At 36.9% G+C, this 22,795-nt stretch overlaps 1 protein-coding gene across 1 annotated transcript; it reads left to right on the top strand.

Moving 5' to 3' along the window:
- Nucleotides 1–1,022: 1,022 nt before the first annotated feature.
- Nucleotides 1,023–22,328, top strand: Smp_082430 (putative uridine phosphorylase; the record flags this gene model as incomplete). The annotated part of the gene is made up of 7 exons (XM_018798872.1): nt 1,023–1,142; nt 2,085–2,234; nt 7,919–8,033; nt 12,195–12,265; nt 13,203–13,344; nt 17,661–17,807; nt 22,158–22,328. The coding sequence occupies 7 exons, from the start codon at nt 1,023–1,025 to the stop codon at nt 22,301–22,303; spliced, it is 891 nt and encodes a 296-aa protein (XP_018650718.1). The 3' UTR covers nt 22,304–22,328.
- Between the last annotated feature and the right edge of the window lie 467 nt (nt 22,329–22,795).

Below are 22,795 nucleotides of genomic sequence, written 5' to 3'. Positions count from 1 at the left end.
CCATTTTACCATGTTGAGTGAATAAGTAAATGACAATAAATATTGGTTATAAGTTATTTAAAATTTTCAGAAATCACATCACTTTTAACCCATTGTAGTCTTAATGTACTTATATGACAGGTAATTTATTTAATGCTGATACTATTTGGATTATCAGTATGGAGTTGTGTAAATCGTTGATATTTCGTTGGAATCAGGAAGCAGTTTAAATTAGACCTGCATAAGGAATCTGGAGGCACTGTATAGGGGTCTCGTCCTGGTATGAGAATGATCGACAATGAAGATCTTGAATGGTGTGCATGTGGAATATGCATATGCAATAAATAACCTTATAATGTTTATTAATTTTTAGTATTTAGATATTTGGTCAGTTAGAAACCTAACCAAACAGTTGATGATTAGAGTTCATTCGACTGTTAGATAACCTAATATTTGGAAATGGAAGTGATTAGATGAAATGTGACATTGTTTGGAAATATTGTCTTGATATTGGTTTTTTAGGCAATGTGATTGAGAATGGTTAGTGAAATGAAGGGATGTTCAACTTGAAAGTAGAATCACATGGCGTGTGAGAGAAACAAATATCCATTCTGATTAGGTGGAGCTCTAAACAAAGCACTATAACTGTCTATTGCTTTCTGATTTTCAGCTGATGTGCGATTGTACCTAAATATAGCTTCAAAATGATGAAATGATTTGAGTGAAAGACAAACGTCTGTTTCCAAGTTGATTCAGTTGGTTTTTTTCCAGTGATTCTTGTAGATTAGTTTAGATGTTGCAATGTTCAGACTCTAGTAAACTGAGTAAATGTGTTTATGAAGACTAGTTTCACTCAATAAGTTCACACATATTTTGATTGTATCGGTGTGTACATATTAGAATGTGATTGAGTTGATCAGCCAATCAAATATTTTAGTGCCACATAAGTTAACTATTGTATTGAATAAATGATAGAGTAACACGTTTGAAGCAATATATGTATATATAATCCTAACATTTGAATACATCAGTTATTGATAAGAATGGCGACAGTGCAACCGATTGTGAATAGTCATTTAAGTGAACTAGATGAAGATGTGTTCCATCATTTCGGATTCACCACAAAGTCATTTGATTTCAAAGAGAAGTTTGGTGATGTCAAGGTAGTGTCCATTGTTAATAATTCATTTTGTTACGAAGTCGATAAGAGTTAATTTATCTTGAGTATTGTGAAGGTGACTATGTTTAGTGAATATGGTGTAGCTAAGAGTTGAGGAATTTGGAAATTAATTGCCGAGTAGAAATAGGATGATTATAGTTTCCATAGAAAGACAGAATGATTTCGTGATTTGTGTGAAATTTTTGAAGTAGAATATATGTTAAGCATGTTAATTGTTCACAGGCAAACAAGTGATTATACGTCTTTCGGAAGATGAATACCTAGAAGGAGGTCAGTAGTTTGCTCTGTTCATTTTGATAGTATTTGTGCAAGCATTGTTTCTACAAGTGCAGTAAATCTACCATAAACCTATCTCTCGATTTATTCATTGAATGAATGTGACATATGTAAAATTGTAAATGATGAATATTTGTAAATGACTTATTGTTTTGATTTTACACATATCTCTTTCATAGACTAAAAAAGTATTCCATGGAATGGGGAAAAATTTCGTACATACTACATCTTGGATTGTTTCATTAAACATTGTTGATCTAGAATTGTCATTAGTACTATCACTGCGAACGAGTTGTTTGTATGTACATTGTCTGGTATTCGTTTTACCAAACAACCGTCGATTGAATAAAAACGTGTAGAATAAACAGTTTAGTGTCATCGAATACCTTCATGTAGTTCTCTACATTGTTTCATTGTTTATATTTAAGTTGAACTAGTTGGAAATGATTTTGTGTTGTGAACATAATCTGTTTAGAAAATGAGGTAAGTAAACTGACTAGAGCTGACTAATGTCTATTGATTCAATGGGAATATTCTCCTCACTTCTGCATATTGTCGTCATGAAGTTGAATGAATGCTTTTCGAAATTTCTTATTAAGTTATAATTTGCAATTTACTGTAGTCAACGTTTTGTCTTATTTTTGAATAGTTCGTCTGTGTATGTGGTAGCAGTGGTAGAATCCATAATTTTGCAATATCAATGGCTAAATTAGCTGGTTTGGCATTACCTGTAGAAAATATAGCCGGTTCGCATGCCAGATTTGTACTTTACAAAGTGGATCATATATTATTTGCAGATGTAAGTTGAGAATGAAGTATTGATTAGGACAATTTATTTAAGAAATGGTCTATGAAAACATTGTTCTTTGTTAATGTTATAAACGGTAGGATGCTTGTTATAACTCTAGGGTTTATTGTTATAACAGTCGTTTCACTTTTTACATGTATGTGGGACGTTAATTTACCTTAGACTAATAACTGCACTAGATTTCCTCCCAGTGTCTATTCTACAGGTCTTCAACACAACTCAGATCAAGAACACAAGAGTAGCCTGACTAGAACGTCAATATATTTCCACACCAAAATCCGTTACAATCTAACAATAAGGATAGGGGAATATATATAACACATATAACATCTGTCATCTATCTAATGTCTGACAGCAAAACAATCAATCATTGTCATTCTCATTATTATTATTATTATTATTATTATTATTATTATTATTATTAATGGCTTTATTCAATATTATAATCTGGTACAATATAGAATTCTCAGCACGAGTTATTTCAACAAGTTTTTTCACTAAAAAAAACAAACAAAAAAACACCACCACCCTCGCGATGTTTGATCGTATGATTTCGCTTTAGGGTCTATTTGAAAAAATTTCGTTTGTTTCTGTTCTCTGGATGATCTTCGTTGAACTTCTGATTTCTGATCATTTTTTCTCATTTCAACTTGTAGTGGTGGTGGTAGTGGAATATTAAAAGTATTACATAATACTTCCATTGGAAATGGTTTGTGTTTAGATGACTCATAAACATTTTTCCTATCTCGCAGTTGATTTAGTGTATTTTCAACCATCACTTCATACAATACTGTACCACGTCGTTTTTTTATACACCCAAATATCCATTTTGGCTTGCCAGGCAAGAAATAGCGTGCATAGACCAAGTCACCTGCTTTGAATTCTCGAATTTTCGGGCAATTCCCTTTCTTATTTTTTTGTAGTCCTGTCATTCTGTCTTTTGGGATCAAAACATCAAAAAAATGTTCTAACTGGTCGGCCAAACATTATTTCAGCTGGTGATTTCCCATCTTGAAAGTGTGGACTCGGTGTAATTCTATAGGAAATTAGAAATTGTTGCAGAGCCTCTTCTACATTGCCTTCTCTACTTTCGGTGGATCTTTTGCACTTTCGGCACATCGACGACATCTCAATACGTATTCTTCCACAGCCTTATCGATGAATGGCCTATAGACATAACTACGCATAACTGCTTTCATTCTGTTCATTTCTGGATGACCAATGTGAAACTGTCCAAGCACAAAAAACTGAAGAGAGTTAGGGATAACAACACGATCGCCATACATCAAACAGTTATCATAAATCGATATAAACACACGTCTCAGGAGAAATTGGTGAAACTCTCGATCAGCCTTATCTTCTTTCCAACCCTTTAAAACAGCTTCTTTTATTCTTTTAAGTAGAGGATCACTAGCGGTGGCTTCTTTAACCGTTTTCGCCGTTACTGGTAGGATTCTAATAGCATCACGGAACACTTTTTATTTCCGGTTCAAGTGATATAAAAGCAACCACGCAATCTTCCTCTAACTTATGGTTTTGTGGTATTTCTTTTGACGTCTGCATCTTATTTCCCTTACGAAACTTGTGCTGACGGTCAGCAACTTTCGTCCTACTTTTACAACATACTTGAGCATGACCATATTTACCACATTGAAAGCATACTCGTTTTTTAAAGTAACAAACGTTTGCAGAATGAGACTTACCACATCGCCAACAAGACGTTTTGGTTTTCATTTGATTTGGGATTTGCTAAGAGTTCGAATCTTTATTTCCATTTAAAGAATTTAAAGAATTAACTCCCACGTGTTCACAGTTCCTTTCTACGAGATTTGTGTCATGCTTCAAATTAACCATTCTTTGACACTCTTCAGATACTGATTGCAGACTGATATTAGAATCTTGTTTGATTCTCGCTAGAATCCGTGTTCTAATATCTGCATCTACTGAAGATTGTAATCCACAGACAAAAATGAGGCATTTGAACTGATCTGAGGACATTTCTTGTAAACGGAACCGCTTACATTCCCGGTTCACGATGCTTGCATACATCACACAGTCGTCCTGTACTTTCTTTACAAGTTGAAGATACTGGTATCTAGTGTGAAAAATTAATGATCGTTCACCAAATATACGTGTCAGGCACTCAACTGTTTCTTTGAAAGTTATGTCGGTTGGCTTCTTTGGGAGGATAAAATTACAGAACTTTTCATGTTCGGACACTCCGAGCTTTCGTAATAATAATCTCAGTTTTGAACCTTCGTCCCACACTTTACAGTCATTAATAAACAAATCGTCATAGCGTCTAAACCATGCCTCAAAAGTAAGTCCAATTTCTGGATCAAATGTAAATTCAGTTATTGAATTTGCAATAGAATCCGGAGTCATAGTGGAATTAGACACATTGGTTCTTGAGGATATTGACATATTTTTGACTAATAATTCGATTAGAGAATTTTGATGCTGCAATAAGGTTTTCAGATAATCCATTTTGTTGTTACAAAATTCAATTTAGCTAAATATGTACGCGTAGATCCGTCTTGACCACCGTCACCAATTGTTATAAACGGTAGGATACTTGTGTTGAGATGCAGCTTTCTAGTTGTCTTTGGTTATAACGGTTTTCTAACTGAAATCAGTTGTGTTATATTTCGATGAGAATAATGGATTGTAACTGTAGGAATCTATTTCTGGACTAATACTAAACATATATGTTGATTCCTTAATTGTTAAGTAACTAAACTATACATATTGATGTTTATCTTATTATGAGCTTTATTTTTATGCATAGACTATTACTATATTATTTGTGTTTCTTAAGTTATGTCCAGTCTATCAGTTCCCATCTCCAATATTCACAGCCACTTTTGGTTCGATCTTGTACAAATGTTGATTTCTATTTTTTGGTATTGTGTGGTCTGTTTGGTTCGTATGTAAACGCAGTATGTTTGGAATGTAGGATTCATATTACAGAGGCTGAGATTGGAGTTCTGGATTTAACAGGCATGGTTAAGCTGGAAGCCTGACCGATGAAGACTGTAAAATGCTCGTACGTGTTTACAAGTCATTGGTCCAGTTGTGATGAATAATACTTCAAATTTATTTCTAACCAACTCATCTTATTGCGACGTAAATATTTCAATGATTGTGAATGCACTTTCATTGAGGTTCATTTATCAATCCCATTCAATATCTTTGCCTGATTATATCTAGGATGATATTGTTAACTAAAGGTATCATGAGCTAGAATTCACTTGGTAATGTTTACTCAGTAAATCAGTCAGCTACAACCTAGGACCAGGCAGATATATACATCAGTCCAAGTTGTCATACCTCATTAGTACAACAAGATGAACACCGAATTCATAGAAGGAGTTAATTTAGTGGTGGTAATATATAAAAGAAAGTTTGTATATAAGAATATATATAGTACATGAAGAAGGACGGATATGAAGCAATTTTAATCTCATAATTTAAGGGTAGACAGAGAGTGTATACACTTACACCATTGTGATCAATTCTGAGCCATGTCACTAACAGTCTCCAAACATTGGATACGAAAGTCGCGCGTACCCCGACCAAGTAGTCTGCATCCAGCAACGTGGCTCAGACTAGAAATTAGTGACTTCAAGCACTGATGCCACGTTTTGGTTTGCCACCACTAACTCTCTTGTAACCATCGCCGATGCTAGCCAGCATTGGACGTCGCGGTACTCGGTGTTCAGGTATACGTAACATGTGGCTCAATCATCTCAGTCGATGAAGATTCATGACCTCATCAACTGATTTACCATCATTCCCTTATACCCTGTGTCTAGCGTCACTATTACTTACCCAGTGATCCCAGCAGATGCGTTCAATATTTCTAAGGCATCTGTGGTCAAATACTAGTAACTTACGAGTATCTTCTAGTCTTAATGGTCATGTTTCGCAGCCGTAAATTAGAACAGAGCGAACTGCTGCTCAGTATACTCGTCCCTTAATTGATAGACAAATATCTCGTCTTCGCCATAGGTGATGTAAGTTGACAAAAGTCAAACGAGCCTTTTGAATCGGTGCAGAGATTTCTTCAGACACCAACCCATTAGGGCTGATCAGACTTCCAAGATAAGTGAAGTTGTCGACGCGTTCGACTACTTCACTCTCTATCCTTAGTTCAGGTGTTGACGCAGGTTAGTCCTGGAGTAACAATTTGCATTTAGAGGGTGAGAAACGCATTCCAAATATCCTGGCATTGTTACTCAGTGCTAGCAGAAAACTGCATTTTGTCAGGGTCTTCACTAAACTGGACTATGTCAACGGCGTATTGTAAGTCGATAAGTGGACCTCCTGGTAGAAGATCAATTCTTGAAAATTCAGTTGACGAAAGTGTTATTTCCAGCAGTAGGTCTATAATGAAGTTAAACAAACATGGTGTTAGTATACAGCGTTGTCATACACCACTTGAGGTTTTATAATCAGATGACAGTTCGCTATAAGCTCTGAATCTACTGGTAGTGTTCGAGTAAAGAGCCTTTACAAGGTTTATGTACTTCTGAGGTCCACCTATCAATGACAGACACTGCCACAGAAACTCTCGGTCACAGAGTCAAATGCTGCTTTTAAGTCTCGCTTTTACTTGACTTCTTAATTCCGGTTTCTTTTTTATCTGAAGAGTTGTCTGGTGTTTTATAAAGCCGCTGCCGTCTCCATTTCTTTTGCTTTCGTTGTACACCGCTGCTCACGATGTTCCGTAGACTGTTGGTTAACCTAGATCTGATTTGCTTTCACTCTTCATCGTGTTCAGAGCCTGATGGGATGAGTTTACGAGAATCTATTAGTGCAATAGACTTAGAAGAAATCCATTGGTTTTTTGTATCTACCTATCCGGGTATTAAAGTCAACAGCTACGAGTATTATGTCTGAGCACTTAGCCTTTTGAAGAAGTTCAGAGAGCTTTCTGTAAAAGCCATCTTTCACTTCATCCGGGCTTCAGTCAGTGGGAGCGTAGGAATAAACGACGAAAAGGCAACGACGTGTGTCCCTTTCCTTCTGAGTTCTTACGGAGCCATTTAGCTGAACATCACATAGGCGACCGTTAACGGGGATCCATTTTACTAGTGCTTGTTCTGCCCTTGTACTGAATGCTATGCTCACACCTGCAAGTCCACGAGAACTAGACATCAGGCCGCCAGATACACGGAGCGTGTATTTCGTTGGTTGTCCATTTTGGCGAGGTGAGGTCAAGTGAATGACCACGCTAGGATCCTGTATGCGTGTTTCGTTGACACAGCATACATTAATGGTACGAGATTCTAGGGTCTTAGCCAAGGAGGCCCGCTAATCGATTTGACATAAGTTACGTACATTGAAGGCTCCAATGTGTAGTTTGGAGCGAGGTTTTAGTAGACCTGGGACAGTGTTCCGCGCACTAGAATCTTTGGCCATAGTGACACTTGAGGAAGAAACCGAATGAGGAAGTTTAGTATTGAAAGTCGAGGTGGGAAGAATAATAGGAATTGAAGGAGATTGATTATGAATACAATGATTTTGAGTGCTGTTGCAATTGATCAATCTCCTATTGGTATATATGCATACTGTGAGTATTACCTCGATATTGAATCAATTCACAAGCATTACTAAAAAACATATGTTGGTAACTTCATGGTTGTCTTCATTGTTTTATTTCTTTCATATAGCATGGAATGGGCATACCATCAGCATTAATTATGCTGCATGAAGTGACGAAATTATTACATTATGCTGGTTGCAAAGATGTGTTGTTTATACGTTTAGGAACATCCGGTGGTCTAGGTAAAACAATTAAAAAGTAGTTTAATTTAATTCTATCAATATTTATAATTTCCATACAAGTAATGATAACTCCGCCTGTAGCTCTTCTAGAGTTAATGCCGGTCCCAAGCCCGGGTAAATGAGGAGGGTTGGGCATGGGGTTAGCGACCCCATCCCGTAGAAAAGCTAACTCGCTAAAAAAACGCTAACCACAAAAGATAATTCAAACCATTTAGACTCTGTCCTGGCAGTTGAAGGAATAATTATGACGTCTCATGATGAAAGCCGAAATTTTTCGGAAGTCACGAGACCGATGCACCTTCTAACAACCAGAGCAACAATTTTTATAGGTACATGGAACGTTCGGACAATTTGGTAGGCCAGTCAAATAGCAATGGAAATGAAGAGATACAAATTGGCAGTACTCGGAATCAGCGAAACCCATTGGACACAAACTGGACAACAAAGGCTAGGTACAGGAAAGATGCTGCTGTACTCCGGTCACGAAGGGGAAAATGCTCCACACACTCAGGGAGTTGCTCTAATGCTGTCCAAAGAAGCACGAAATGCACTTGTGGGATGGGAATCTCATGGACCCAGGATAATCAAAGCATCATTCAGAACAAAGAAGCAAGGGATACAAATGAACGTTATCCAATGTTATGCACCAACCAATGATAGCAACGACGATGATAAACATCAGTTCTATCAAGGCTGCAATCAATTATAGAGAAGTGCTCACGAAAGGACATCACCATCCTGATGGGAGATCTAAATGCTAAAGTTGGAGTGGACAACACAGGTTATGAAGATGTAATTGGACGACATGGACTAGGAGAGAGAAATGAAAATGGGGAGAGACTTGCAAACCTATGTGCATTCAACAAATTGGTTATAGGTGGCACAATATTCCCACACAAGTGCATACACAAAGCTACATGGATCTCACCGGACCACACCACAGAGAACCAGATAGACCACATCTGTATCAACAGAAAATTCCGAAGGTCAATGGAAGATGTGAGAACCCGGAGAGGAGCTGACATAGCTTCAGATCACCACCTGGTTGTGGCCAAGATGAGATTGAAGCTAAAGAAACACTGGAAAACTGGACAAACAGCACTACAAAGGTTCAATACAGCCTTCCTTCGAGATACTGACAAGCTCCACGAATTCAAGATAACTCTCAACAACAGGTTCCAAGCTCTACAGGATCTACTGAAAGAACAAGAAACCACTTTGGAGGACAACTGGAAGAGGATAAAAGAAGCACTAACTTCAACGTGTCAGGAGGTTCTTGGTCCTAAGAAGCATCATCACAAGGAATGGATCTCTATGGGAACCCTGGACAAAATTCAAGAAAGGAATAACAAGAAACTAGCAATTAACAACAGCCGAACACGAGCAGAGAAAGTCAAAGCACAAGCAGACTACGCAGAAGCAAACAGGGAAGTGAAGAAAAGCATTGAAGCCGACAAGCAGAAATACATGGGAGAACTAGCAACGACGGCGGAAAAAGCTGCAAGAGAAGGGAATATGAGACAACTATATGATACAACGAAGAAATTGGCAGGAAGATATAGCAAACCAGAGAGACCAGTCAAGGACAAAGAAGGAAAGACAATCACTGAGATTCAAGAACAGAGGAAAAGATGGGCAGAATACTTCGAGGAACTGCTGAATAGACCAGCCCCATTGAACCCACCGAACGTCGAAGCAGCCCACACTGACCTTCCTATAGATGTCACTCCACCAACGATCGAAGAAGTCAAGATGGCCATCAGACAAATCAAAAGTGGGAAGGCGGCAGGACCTGACAATATACCAGCTGAAGCACTGAAGTCAGACATTGAAATAACTGCAAACATGCTTCACCTTCTGTTCAAGAAGATTTGGGAAGAGGAACAAGTGCCAATGGACTGGAAAGAAAGATATCTCATCAAGATACCAAAGAAAGGAGATCTGAGCAAATGTGAGAACTACAGAGGCATCGGTTTGTTATCAGTACCAGGAAAAGTTTTCAACAGAGTGCTGCTGAATCGGATGAAAGACGCAGTAGACGCCCGACTTCCAGATCAACAGGCCGGATTCCGGAAGGATCGGTCGTGCACAGACCAGATTGCGACACTACGGATCATCTTTGAACAATCAGTTGAGTGGAACTCATCACTATACGTCAACTTCATTGACTATAAGAAGGCGTTTGACAGCGTGGACAGGAGAACATTATGGAAACTTCTTCGACACTATGGAGTTCCTGAAAAGATTGTCAACATTATCCAAAACTCATACGATGGACTACAGTGCAAAGTGGTGCATGGAGGACAGCTGACAGATGCATTTCCAGTAAGGACCGGAGTCAGACAAGGCTGTCTACTCTCCCCGTTCCTCTTCCTTCTAGTGATTGACTGGATTATGAAGACTTCGACATCTGATGGGAAATACGGAATACAATGAACTTCTCAGAATCAACTAGATGATTTGGACTTCGCAGATGACCTATCCCTCCTCTCTCATACACACGAACAAATGCAGATGAAGACAGCAAATGTAGCAGCAGCCCCTGCATCGATAGGCCTTCACATTCACAAAGGAAAAAGCAAGATTCTCAAATGCAACACGGAGAACACCAACCCAATCACACTTGATGGCGAAACGCTGGAAGAGGTGGAAACATTCAAGTACCTGGGAAGCATCGTTGATAAACAAGGAGGATCGGACGCATATGTAAAGACGAGGATTGGCAAAGCAAGGGCAGCATTCCTACAATTGAAGAACATATGGAACCCAAAACAACTCTCAACCAATATTAGAGTCACAATCTTCAATACGAACATCAAGACAATCCTACTGCATGGAGCTGAAACGTGGAGAACTACTACGACCATCATCAGGAAGGTACAAGTATTTATAAACAGTTGTCTACGCAAAATACTAAACATCCATTGGCCGGATACTATCAGCAACAGCGTTTTGTGGGAGAGGACAAACCAGCTTCCATCTGAAGAGGAAATTAGGAAAAGACGTTTAAAGTGGATAGGACATACATTAAGGAAATCACCGATGTGCATTACAAGGCAGGGAAACGAAAAATAGGAAGGCCAAAGAACACATTACGCCGGGAAATAGAAGCCGATATGAAAAGGATGAATAGCAACTGGAAAGAACTGGAAAGGAAGGCTCAGGACAGAGTTGGATGGAGAATGCTGGTGAGCGGCCTATGCTTCTCGACGAGGGGTAACAGGCTTAAGTAGGTAAGTAATACAAGTAATGATAAAATGAGTATTTTCAGTATGAAATTTCGTGTGAAACACTGACTGTCCCTTTGTCGATTCCAGTTTGACTGTATCTCTGATAAATGTTTATCTGAATCAGAATTCGCTTAAACGTGATGTTTCACCAAGTGATGAATTGAAGGACCATCATTGTTTGAATTGTCCGGGGAATATCCACTCAATCAACACCCAATGTAAATGAGGAACAGTAGCGAACAAGATCAGAATATTCGAAAAATATCAGTTCTTATACAGAACTGTAAAACGAGAAGTATATTTCGAAGGAAGTCAATAATACCAAGTGATGGAAGTCTCAAGATGATTGTTGTTGTCTGGGTTTGATATATGTTGTATAGCGTGTTCAGTGTTTGCATGATAAAACAGTGAACTTTTACTTCATGGAAATTCATGAGTAGGATTTCATCGCCGATTGGAATGTGTCGATAAATCATTGAAATAAATGAAAACCAATTTGATAAATAGAATAATTATTCACTAATTGTATTCAAATCACGAACCAATCTCAGTTGGACAACCATTGAAAGCGAAAGGCACTAAGTGTGCGTTTTGTTGTAGTATGGTGCTTCTCGACAATGAACATTCCTAATCTCACAGTGTTACTTGCGAATGCTTAAACTCTAGACTACTGAGGCATGAGGCGATGATGAACAACAAGTGTAACTTCAGTCGATTCACGATATCGGACGACCGTGTTCCGTCCGTCTAGTGTTTCCATCTTTTCAATGTTTGTCCATGTTTGATGTGTTCGTGATTTGAATAAAACTCAACACTCTCTTGACAACATCACGCTGATACTTACAAGTTATTTTATTGATTGTCGAAATAACTTAGTTGTTGTGTGAAAATCTTATCAGAACGGTGTGTTTTCTTATTTGATTAAAATTAGGAGTGAAACCTGGTACAATAGTGTTGTCCGATCGTTGCGTGAATACCAAATTAGAACCATATAACGAATTGGTATGTAATAATTTGAATGTAATAAATTGTAAAATCTTTGAATTATTCTGAATTGTTGTTGTAATTTGTGTTAGTGATTTAACTGAAAAACTCACTCAGTGGGCATTGGTGACTTAGATATAGCAGACAATAGTGAACCACAACATATAGTTTATCGATTGATAATCAGTGCGCGACAACGACCTCAGACATTTTTTTCACTAATTATTCGTTTCATATAAATCGAAAAGTTACTTTCAGTACAAGTAAATAGCTGAGATAGATAAACATTAATGAAAGTTAGTATAGTGAATGATGAATTGTTGATTGAATATTGAGGTGAAGTGGGTTTGATTTTAATGTTGGAAGTATTTAGAAGTGAACTCTTTGATTTCGATAAACTGACGAATGTCTGGAGTTGATCATCCAAAGGTTACTTGAATAATTTTATATATGTAGAATCAGTGAATGAGTGAATGGTGTTTACGAGTTTTCTGAGTGATTCAAACAAGTAATTAATAGACTAATTCCGTATATCTATCTATCTATCTTTTGATTATCCGAAATATGTAGTTTGTCGGTAGAGACTGTGTTCACTGTGGAACAGGAATATGAGCATTTTGAGTTCTAGGATATTTTATCAAAAATCCAATAAAGTTTAGGATTTATGTGGCTCACAAGGTTAAGGTTTGTCACTTCGAATAAAATGATTCAGTTTGACATACCGTAATATTTCTGGATTTGTTCGAATTTCTAATGCTTTGTTGCATTATTGAATGTTGTATATGAAGAGTAATGTGTTGTTAAACTTTTTCTTCATCGTTTCATTCAGAAATATACTGTCATGTGTCGTATGTTGACAGTGATGTTATTTCTGAAATGATATCATGTTAAATGCCTAACATTGTAACAGTTCTATTGTTTCGTGCATTATTTGATTCACTAAATTGAATTTCAGTGTATTCTTGGTAAACCTGTCCGTCGACAAACTATAGTGGACTTAAACACTGTAAATGAGTTGAAAAAGCTTTCTGAGAATCTTTCGTTGGAATGTTCAGTTGTTGTTGGTGGTACAATCGCTGCCAATGACTTTTATGAAGGTAAGTATTGTGATTACATAAAGAATAGGAGTTATGCTAATTCGTTATTGATCTTATGTCCGTCTTTTTATCACGTGAATTATCCTCCAATCGAAATACGATTTTTCCGATCATATTACTGTGACAAATCAATGACGTCCGATCAGTTCGAGTAATCTAAAGTCCTTGTTGGTCCCTTCTCCGCCTAGCCCTTCCAATTGAGTCCAGAACACCGATTGCAGCTTCTGCTATACGAATCTATGCGAATCATTTATTGCAAGCATACTCAGCTTATATACCAGACTGACAGACCGCATTACACCTTAAAATAGAAAATAATATTTGTACAAGATCAAGTCAAATGTGGCTGTGAAGGTGGAATACAGTAATCAATCAACTGACTGTAATTTAGGGATAGTAATTCGTGTAATAATAATCAATAGGTCAAAATGAAGCTTATGATAAGATGAATATCGATATACACAATCTAGTTAAAGCATAAGAATATATATAAAATAATAGCCCATTAATAGGTCCCGGAAGTTACCCGTACATTCATTATCACTAGGATATTACAGTAAGACTGAGGGTGTACAGAATGTAATTATTTTTCGAATGTTTAAGTATTCAAAACAATCTTATGTGTACTACTACCATTGTGTTAGCTACTAAAAACTACAGGAACTCTATTGTAAGAACAGTTGTATTGAACATTGTCATATTTTCTCACTTCGATTTACCATACAACTGATTAATGGATTTTGAAGAAAGTGTTGAATGCAGATAGTGATCTGAAACGCCACTATGAATAAAGAATCATTTATAAATAACTTATTCTAGAACTTAATAGCTATGACTGACTATGTTACTACAGGAAGTATTCTTTCAGTATTAATACCACATTAGGTGGAGACTTCCACAAACCCGCTTGGTTGGGACATAAATTAAACTCACTGGTTATTACGTTGAAGATTGTTTTCTTGAGGTCTCAGTGGGAAACGTTAATCAATGGTGTTAGTCAAATGAAGAGATAAGATTTGAATAACAATTGGTTTGAGTTTGGAATATACATTACTGAATTTCATCCCACTAACCTAACATTACCACATGGATTACGATACCTGGGATTTCTAGTTTGAGTTCTATGTTTTGTCATTATTGTTGAAAATTCTCAGTTGGTACAAGTTTTCCATATTTCTTATGAACTCATAAGTCGCAAGTGTTGATTTGGATCGTATTTTGTAAATGAATTAGTATACTTTCAGTTGTGTAGGTTGTGTGCTATCCTATAGAGTGATTACACCTCAGTTCACTGTACACAGATAACAACTTTATCTCCTCAGTATAGTGAATCAAAACGCATCGGTAGGGAATAAGATCCACACATAATAAATCGTATCTTGATATGGTAAATGTGTTAATAAATCCACAAATTATCATGGTAAATTGTTTGTAATGAAGCTGCATTGAATCAATGCGAAACATCAATTTTCTCCATATTTTACCGAATTTTTCGATTTGAGTTTTGAAATACTTATATATTTCAATCGCTGAAAAAATCCCATCATATTAAAACCCAATTATATGAACGAAGAATATTCTTTCCAATAATTTCTTATCAGGTTCTACTATTATAAATTCAAATTGATAATCCATAAAAATTGGCCAAGTTTAAGGCAGAGTACATCATTTAAGAAACTGTAACATGTGAATCACGGAGTGTTTGTGAGCACCTCCCAGTGTGGTTAAGCAAAGGTGTAGTCAAAACGGTTAACAGCTCTATTTTAGCCCATTTAGTTCAGACGGGACATAGAGCCAACATCGAGTAATCTTTCACAATAATATATCGTGTTGACAGCAGTCTACCTAATTCCCTCAGACTGAAAATCCTGCAGACGGCTGAGGCAATTGCTATTCGGATTTAAAAGCCAGAGCTTTGCATCCAAAAGAAATATGTCCAGTCGCTCCTTTTACCCTGGCCAACTTCAGGGTCAACTTGTTAATAATCAATTTTATAATATGGTGACGTTAATTTGATTAATGTTCATTTTTATAGAGAAATGAGAAGACAAATTTTGTGAGATAGTACCATTTCGTGCATTCTCGTCAGTCACATACAAGCAACATGTTATTCGTGTAAATACAGTTTTGAAGATAAGGTCAAAATTTCTTATTTAGCATGACATTCACTCACTAGAACCATGGTAAACAAAGGTCAACGTACAGTTGTTTTTGAGCACACAAAGTTGGACTTTTCCGACCAATCAAGATAGCTTCGAGTAGTTTGAGTGTGTGTGGGTTTTGATGACATGTCACAACTCTAAAGGCTGATTTTGGGTCAATTTGATGACCACTCATCATTAGATGTTTTGCAATGGACGAGGCTGGGTTTCTTGATCGATCTTGAGATGGCGGGCTAGGTGGATGAATCATGGATTTGATTAACCATCTTGGAATATGTTCCCCTATCCTGTCCTCCAATCGGCGATCTGTCCTACCTAAGTAACTTTCTCCGCAGTTACGTGTGAATTGGTAAATACAGTGGGATTTGGACTGAATCGGTCTTGGAGACTTGATAGGGTTAACTGAGATCGATTGAGTTGTTGTGATAAGCCTCAGATTAGCTGCATTGAAGGTCTTTTTTATTGCAGCTGCAGTCTGTTTGGTTGTAATTTTCATGCAATGATCACCTTTGAAAGGTGACTGTAGGTATACTGGTTTCTTGGGCACATCCGTTGCTATCAGTTTCGTTGTATTTGTGTTCTGATGACCAATAAACGTTTCAGGATATCCGTTTAATTTAAGTGTCTCAGTAATAAACTTAAATTCGTCGTCCAATGTATCTACAGTGCAGATTGTACTTGCCCGAGTGAATAAAGTTTTGACAATAGAACGTTTATATTGTATGGGGCAGAAACTAGTGAAGTGGAGGTACTGTCCCGACCAGGTGGGTTTGCGATGTACTCTGCGTCTGATCGATCCGTCTGGACGGCGATGGAGCAGGATGTCGAGGAAAGCTAGTTCATTATTGTTTTCTTCCTCATAAGTGACTTTCAGATTCGGGTGAATTGCATTGAATAAATCATTGACTTGATTAATATCTGTAGACTGTGGTAATATGACAAGAATATCGTCGACATATCGTTTGTAAAGTGTAATACCATCAATGAAGTGACTCACTTGCCTTTCTATCATTCCCATGAATATGTTTGCTAAAACAGGTCCGAGAGGGCTTCCCATAGCCACTCCATCGATTTGCATATATGCTTTACCTTGGAAATAGAATTTTATATTCTTTGTGCACAGCAAAATTAGATCTCGAAGATAGGTAGTAGGAATGGGTATTCTTATGTTGTGTGAAGTTATGAAATCACAAATAAATTCCACAGTTTCTTCGAGAGGTACATTTGTGAACAAAGAGTTTACATCGAAAGAACACATCCGACTATTAGAAATATTCAAGTGTTCCAAGGTTGGGAGAAGTTCGAAGGAATCAATGACAGTATGTGTCGACAGTTGTTTACAAACAGGATCCAAAATTCCTTTCAACCACTTTGCTAGCTTATGGTATGGTGAATTTATCATGGACAAAATTGGTCTCATAGGTGTTCCAGGCTTATGCAGTTTCGGTAAGCCATACATTTCTGGTGTGCATGTACCAATGGGCTTGAGCATTTTATAATGGGCCTCGGTGATAAAACCGTGAAGCATGAGTAGATGTAGTTCTCGGCATATTTGTTTTTCGACCAACTTCACGTTATCGATCTGTGAATCTGATTTAAATTTAGCAGAGTCTGAGAGGATCACGTTCATTTTGGTTATGTAGTCCTCCTTATTCATGATTACAACACCGGAACCTTTGTCTGGTTTGGAGATTGTTATTGTGGAATTGTTCTTAAGTTCCTTCAATGCTTTTTTTATATTCTAATTTTTATATTCTAAACTTATTTTATCTACATATCTTACCAGTCATTATTATTATTATTACACTTGCTAACCTTTTGGAGAAATCTATTCAGCATCCACCCCTATTTACTATATCTGATGTAATTCATATTATTCTACATATTACGTAATTTCTGATTTGTAATCCCATTGTTCTATCTCACCCCCATGTCAACTATATTCATTCTGATCATTTATCTCACAATTTCATTTCACTTATAAACTGATTCAAGTTAACACTACATATTGGAGTCATCCTAATATTAGCGATTTTGTTTGACAAACACTCCTTGATTCACATGCTACAGTTTCTTAAATGATGTACTCTGCCTTAAACTTGGCCAATTTTATGGATTATCAATTTGAACTTATGAATTTCTTTAATTTTATAGAGCAAGGAAGATTGGATGGATCGATTTGTACTTTTAGCAAAGAAGAGAAGTTAGCTTTTCTTCAGTCGGCTTATGAGCATGGAATAAGAAATATGGAAATGGAGGGTACAGCAATTACATCTCATTGCTATTTAACCGGTCATCGAGGTAATAAATTCAAATGCTCGAATAATAATTCCTGTTATTTTCTCTTGATATTGTGATATTCCAATCAGTTTTTTTGTTATAATTACTAAGAGAGGGAAAGACTGGGAGCTAGCTGATATGGACTGATACATGTTGATAATTGTGTAGTGTGGTGGTATAAAATGCTTGATTTTTACAATGTTCTCACTACTAAGATTTTAAAGAATGCTTTGAAATTATCTACGACTACAGGTTTGCTACTCAATAAGCCTATAAATGTAAGTGGAACCAAATCATCTATTGAATAAGCCATGTAGCAATCGATACTGATTATGTCCTGTACCAGAGAAAGATGTAAGTCACTACCATTATTCACTAAGTGGAATGTGAATCCGTTATGCCCAATTTAAGATTTTCGGATCAGACTACAATGATACTTTGCATTATACGGTTTACTGTCCACTGTCTACAATTAGCATTCAAGCAACTTTTGTTATTTTCAGAAGACGTGTTTTGCAATGCTGTCGTATTATTTTATTGAACGAAAGGAGTGAAGTAATTATGCGCCTGAAAATAGATCTGATATTACTTAAAATGTAATATGTTTATGAATGTTGTATTACTAAAGCATGAATTTGCATGTATTGCATTGTTGGTTATCAGTGGAATCCAGGACGCGCGTTTCGTCTTAGTTGGGACTCGTCAGCTGGATGTACCTGCATCTCAGAGTTGATATTCACTCTGGGATTCAAACCCAGCACCTTTCGCTTCAAACGCCATGGCGTTATCTACTCGGTCACTGACTTCTTGTGCTATGGGGTGAAGTTTAAATTCGTTTAGTATTGTTTGTTTGAATCTTCCCATCGATGTGTTAGGACTGCAACTGACAAACAATACTAAATGAAGTTGGTTATTATGTTTAGCTCATATACTTTATTCTAGCTTCTGGACAAGCCAATTCACCTATCCATCATGAGTCATGTTTTGACCTTGTTAATTATTCGATTTATTTATTTTATTTAAACACATAAATATTGGTACAAAAAGCACCGGATAAATATGCGCCTCACAAATCTCATTTGATTTGTGTGAGGGCTGCGATACTGCCCAGGTGCCCAAACTGAAGCAGGTGGTTTTCTTAGGACGCCACACCCCGAGCCTTTGACCTAAAGATCTGATCCACAAGGCAGTGGAGCATCGTGAGGAGATGCAGTCACATGGTAGCCGGTGACCAACAATAGGTTCATACGCCATTCGTTCCATCAGGATACTGGAGCCCATGTGCACCATTGGTTTGGAATCAGGGTTTTCCAACTCCCCTAGGTGGACTCGCCGTGTCCACCAACCCGGTTAAAGCACCGGACACTCGCTCTTCGTCCTCTCAATTTCGTAACCAACAGTAATGCCACGAGAATGCAGTGAGTAGGACTTCCCTGGCAGAGGCTATATATTCACGTGACCATGTGAAAGCATTTGGAGAGGGAGAGCGGACTCTCCCCACTCTCGGCCGTACCAGGGCATTTGGGGGCTCGATAATTAACCTTGACTATTTTTTTATATGAGCGTATGTGCGTGACTATAAATTATTGATTGACGTTTGATTGACATGAATTTCACGGCACATATAATTCCCTACCACCCATTTTTTTCGAAATTTAAAGATGTGAAATAAATTTAGCAATCGGTGATTCGTGAACTTGTTTTTGAAAGTGTGTGCCCAACTGAAAGTGAACAAATATTTTGTCACCTGTCATAATTTTTTAATTGGCTGTAAATGGTGCAGCTTTGTAATCTGATTCGTTCAAATCGAAATAGAATAAACAAATCCATTTGATTACCGTGCTATACTCCTGACAGTGAATGTATATCGGGATCAAATTGTGGGTGGCCCTGAAAAGGGCCGTTACTCGGTCTCTTCCCAGTTCGTATTGTCCCGATCAATGACTTGAATGTGAGTCCGTGACAGCGCCTCACATGGGACAATGGAACCCATGGAATACTTGTGATGGGTCGTAAACACAGAACGAATGAAACATAGCAGTGCATGGACAAAAACTCTAAGCACTTCTATCAACAATTTGACTGGGCAGCTGAGGTAAATGGCAAATATCACACTGTCTGTCATTGTTAAACACGTTCGTCTTCCTCGTAGTGTTGTTCCGTAAACTCTTCTGAGTTCATAGGAAGTATTTCTTCCTCATTGTAACTAAACGCTGCATCTAAATCTACGTTTTCTTGATGGTTAGTGCGCGAAGTATTTTAGACGGTGGGCATCGCCATGTCTGTAGCACTGGAGGCATCGCCGTGAGTTTAATGTTATTCACTAAACAGAGTTGGTTTACCCGCCATCTCCAATACGTGTCGATTTTGCTTCACTCTTTGCTACTCTCTTCATCCCTCTGCTTTGCTATAAAGATCAATGAATGAACAAAATACATGTATTCATCAATGCGGATTAAGTCATGTATTACATACGACGATAGACAGGATGTATATTTTGACAACAGTCATTCATTTGATCTAAACGGAGTCAGATCAATGCTCCCACAAAAATGATGAGCTGCATTGGGGACATGCACCATCTGTATACTAAAGTATGGATGTTTAGTTGTGAATATACTGAGAAGGTTATTCAAACTTAATTAAGATCTTATGGGGAAGCGAATATGAAAGCGTAAACACACAAAAATGATCTTGAAGTTTGCTCTTTTATCTGTCTGCACTGTTTACACTTTAGCTAGAAATCTACAAATTCTCGCGACGTGATTCCCTAGGTTAAGAATATGACGTTTCATTGATTTCGGTCTACTGTCGAAAGATTAGTAAAATCAGAATAAATTGTGAGATTTCTGTTGATAATATACCTCGAAAAGAGGTTGTGTAATACGGGAAATACAATGTGTTGTATTAATATTTGTGTAAGGACGGCTCGTTGGTAAACTCTAGGAAGCCTTAAGAAGCCCAGAAAGAGCCGCAGACATTCCATCCAATCACTGTTAGGGGAATATTCTAGAATGTCGACGTGTAGCTTCCCCATTGGATGGATAAGAATGACCAATCAATGTTATCAGTTGACTTCGTAGAACAAATCGTACTCATTCTCACTCCATATGCCCTGAATTCTTGGTTAGGTAAAAATTAATAGACAACAAACATAAAATGCCATGAATAGGTGTCGATATTTGTCTATTTCATTGATAAACAGAAAAGTTACTTATGTTCTACTGAAAACTCTTTTAATCAATAATGTATAACCAATTGTTCGACCGATACATAAACATAATGACTAATCTTACCAATCTAGTGTATTGTTCAGTTACACTGATGTGGTGTAATCTGTATGCGTGTAATACGATCGACCGTTTTTCGTTTTCACACTCCAAGAAAAGAAAATAATTACAATGTTCAGTCTACGTAACATTACAAATTAAATACACAATGATAGTAATTGTGTGTGTATGTATGTAACTTGCATCCCTCATTTCACTTGAATTATAGTTCGCTAATTTTTCCTAACAATTTTCTTTTTACACATACATCTGAATAACCTCTCTCGTACACAATGGATAGTTGACTGGGTCGGAGTTTGATGCTGTTGCCGAAATTTTGGCTGCAGTTTTATTAATTTAATGAAATACTCTGTTCTTAGACTAGAAAAAATGAATGTGTTGATTTCATTTGATTTTAGGAATATATTGACTAATTTCAGTAAACTAAGTAGTTAATGGAAATTAGTGATGTCGTAATGTGTTACTTGGGATTAGCTGTTAAAGGCAAGGGAATATAACACTGTATGAAATATCCACACTCTCCAAACAATAAGTGGGAATATTAATTGCAGCTGTAGTGAAAAAGATGTGGTTAGTCGAATTGAATCTTGTCAAGATAGATAGATAGAGAGAGAGAGATAATTATCACCGATATTGTAGAGTAATTCCCATGCAACATCACAAATGAATGAATTCGGAAATGGTTACCATTATAAAACCACTCGATTTCCTAAACGTATCTCGCTATCAGTATGAAACATAAGTTCTCTAACTGATATAAATTTATGATAAAAAACGGTTGTCCAGTGCTTCCAGGTAGTCTAGCTTCAATTGACTAATGATTTCAACTATGAAAATAATCAATGGGTCAAAATGAAGCTTATAATAAGATGAATATAGATATACACAATGTAATTACTCAATAGTTAAACAATAAGAATATACATAGAATAATCGTCCATAAATAGGCCATGAAAGTTACCCATACTTAAGTTTTCGCTAGGATATAACAAATAATGATTTGATTAGTCAATGGTTATAATGCAAACCACTGTGTCGAGTGTTACCAATCATATTTGTGTGGTTGTTCTCTTTGTTTCAGCTATTCTAGTTTGTGTAACAGCTGTAAATCGTCTTGAAGGTGATCAAATTACTATATCTACCGATGAATTTACATTATTTGCACAGAGACCTGGTCAACTAGTTGGAGAATATTTGAAAAGAAACAATGGGATAATTGTTCGTTAATGCATGAAACATGATTGTTAGTTATTGCGATCAGTTGTAACAATTATGAACCAACTTTGAGGTTTTATATAAACTTTATTATTTGATTAATTTTCTATTACGTAAATGACTTTTAAATTGTTGTACTGGTTATATTTAACATTTCGAAATATTCCACGTAATTTTCACTACTTGGTTGTTTGTCGAAACTGCTTTAGATAGTCTTTTTATAGTTGAACTACGAAATGTAAGCGTTGAATGCAAAGGCTTTGTTTGTGTTTTGGGATAGTGTTATACTATTTGATTGCCCAGGTCGCCTCTAAAAATCATTCTTCCTACACTCCAGCTCCAACGTGAGAAGTTTAAGACTCCGGTAGAATGAAAAATACAAAATAGTTTAATTTCCAATCGTTGAATTACTGTAGCCTGTTCAGTGCGTAACATTTCGCTCCCGCTTCTGAGCTCATTACTGTGGCTGAGTAGATGATTTTGTAGGATAATTGTTTTGGGGCA

This window comes from Schistosoma mansoni, chromosome 3 (assembly GCF_000237925.1).
Source record: "Schistosoma mansoni strain Puerto Rico chromosome 3, complete genome".
Taxonomy (NCBI): domain Eukaryota; kingdom Metazoa; phylum Platyhelminthes; class Trematoda; order Strigeidida; family Schistosomatidae; genus Schistosoma; species Schistosoma mansoni.
Note: the sequence above shows the minus strand (reverse complement) of the source record. Positions and strands in the feature narration are given on the sequence as shown.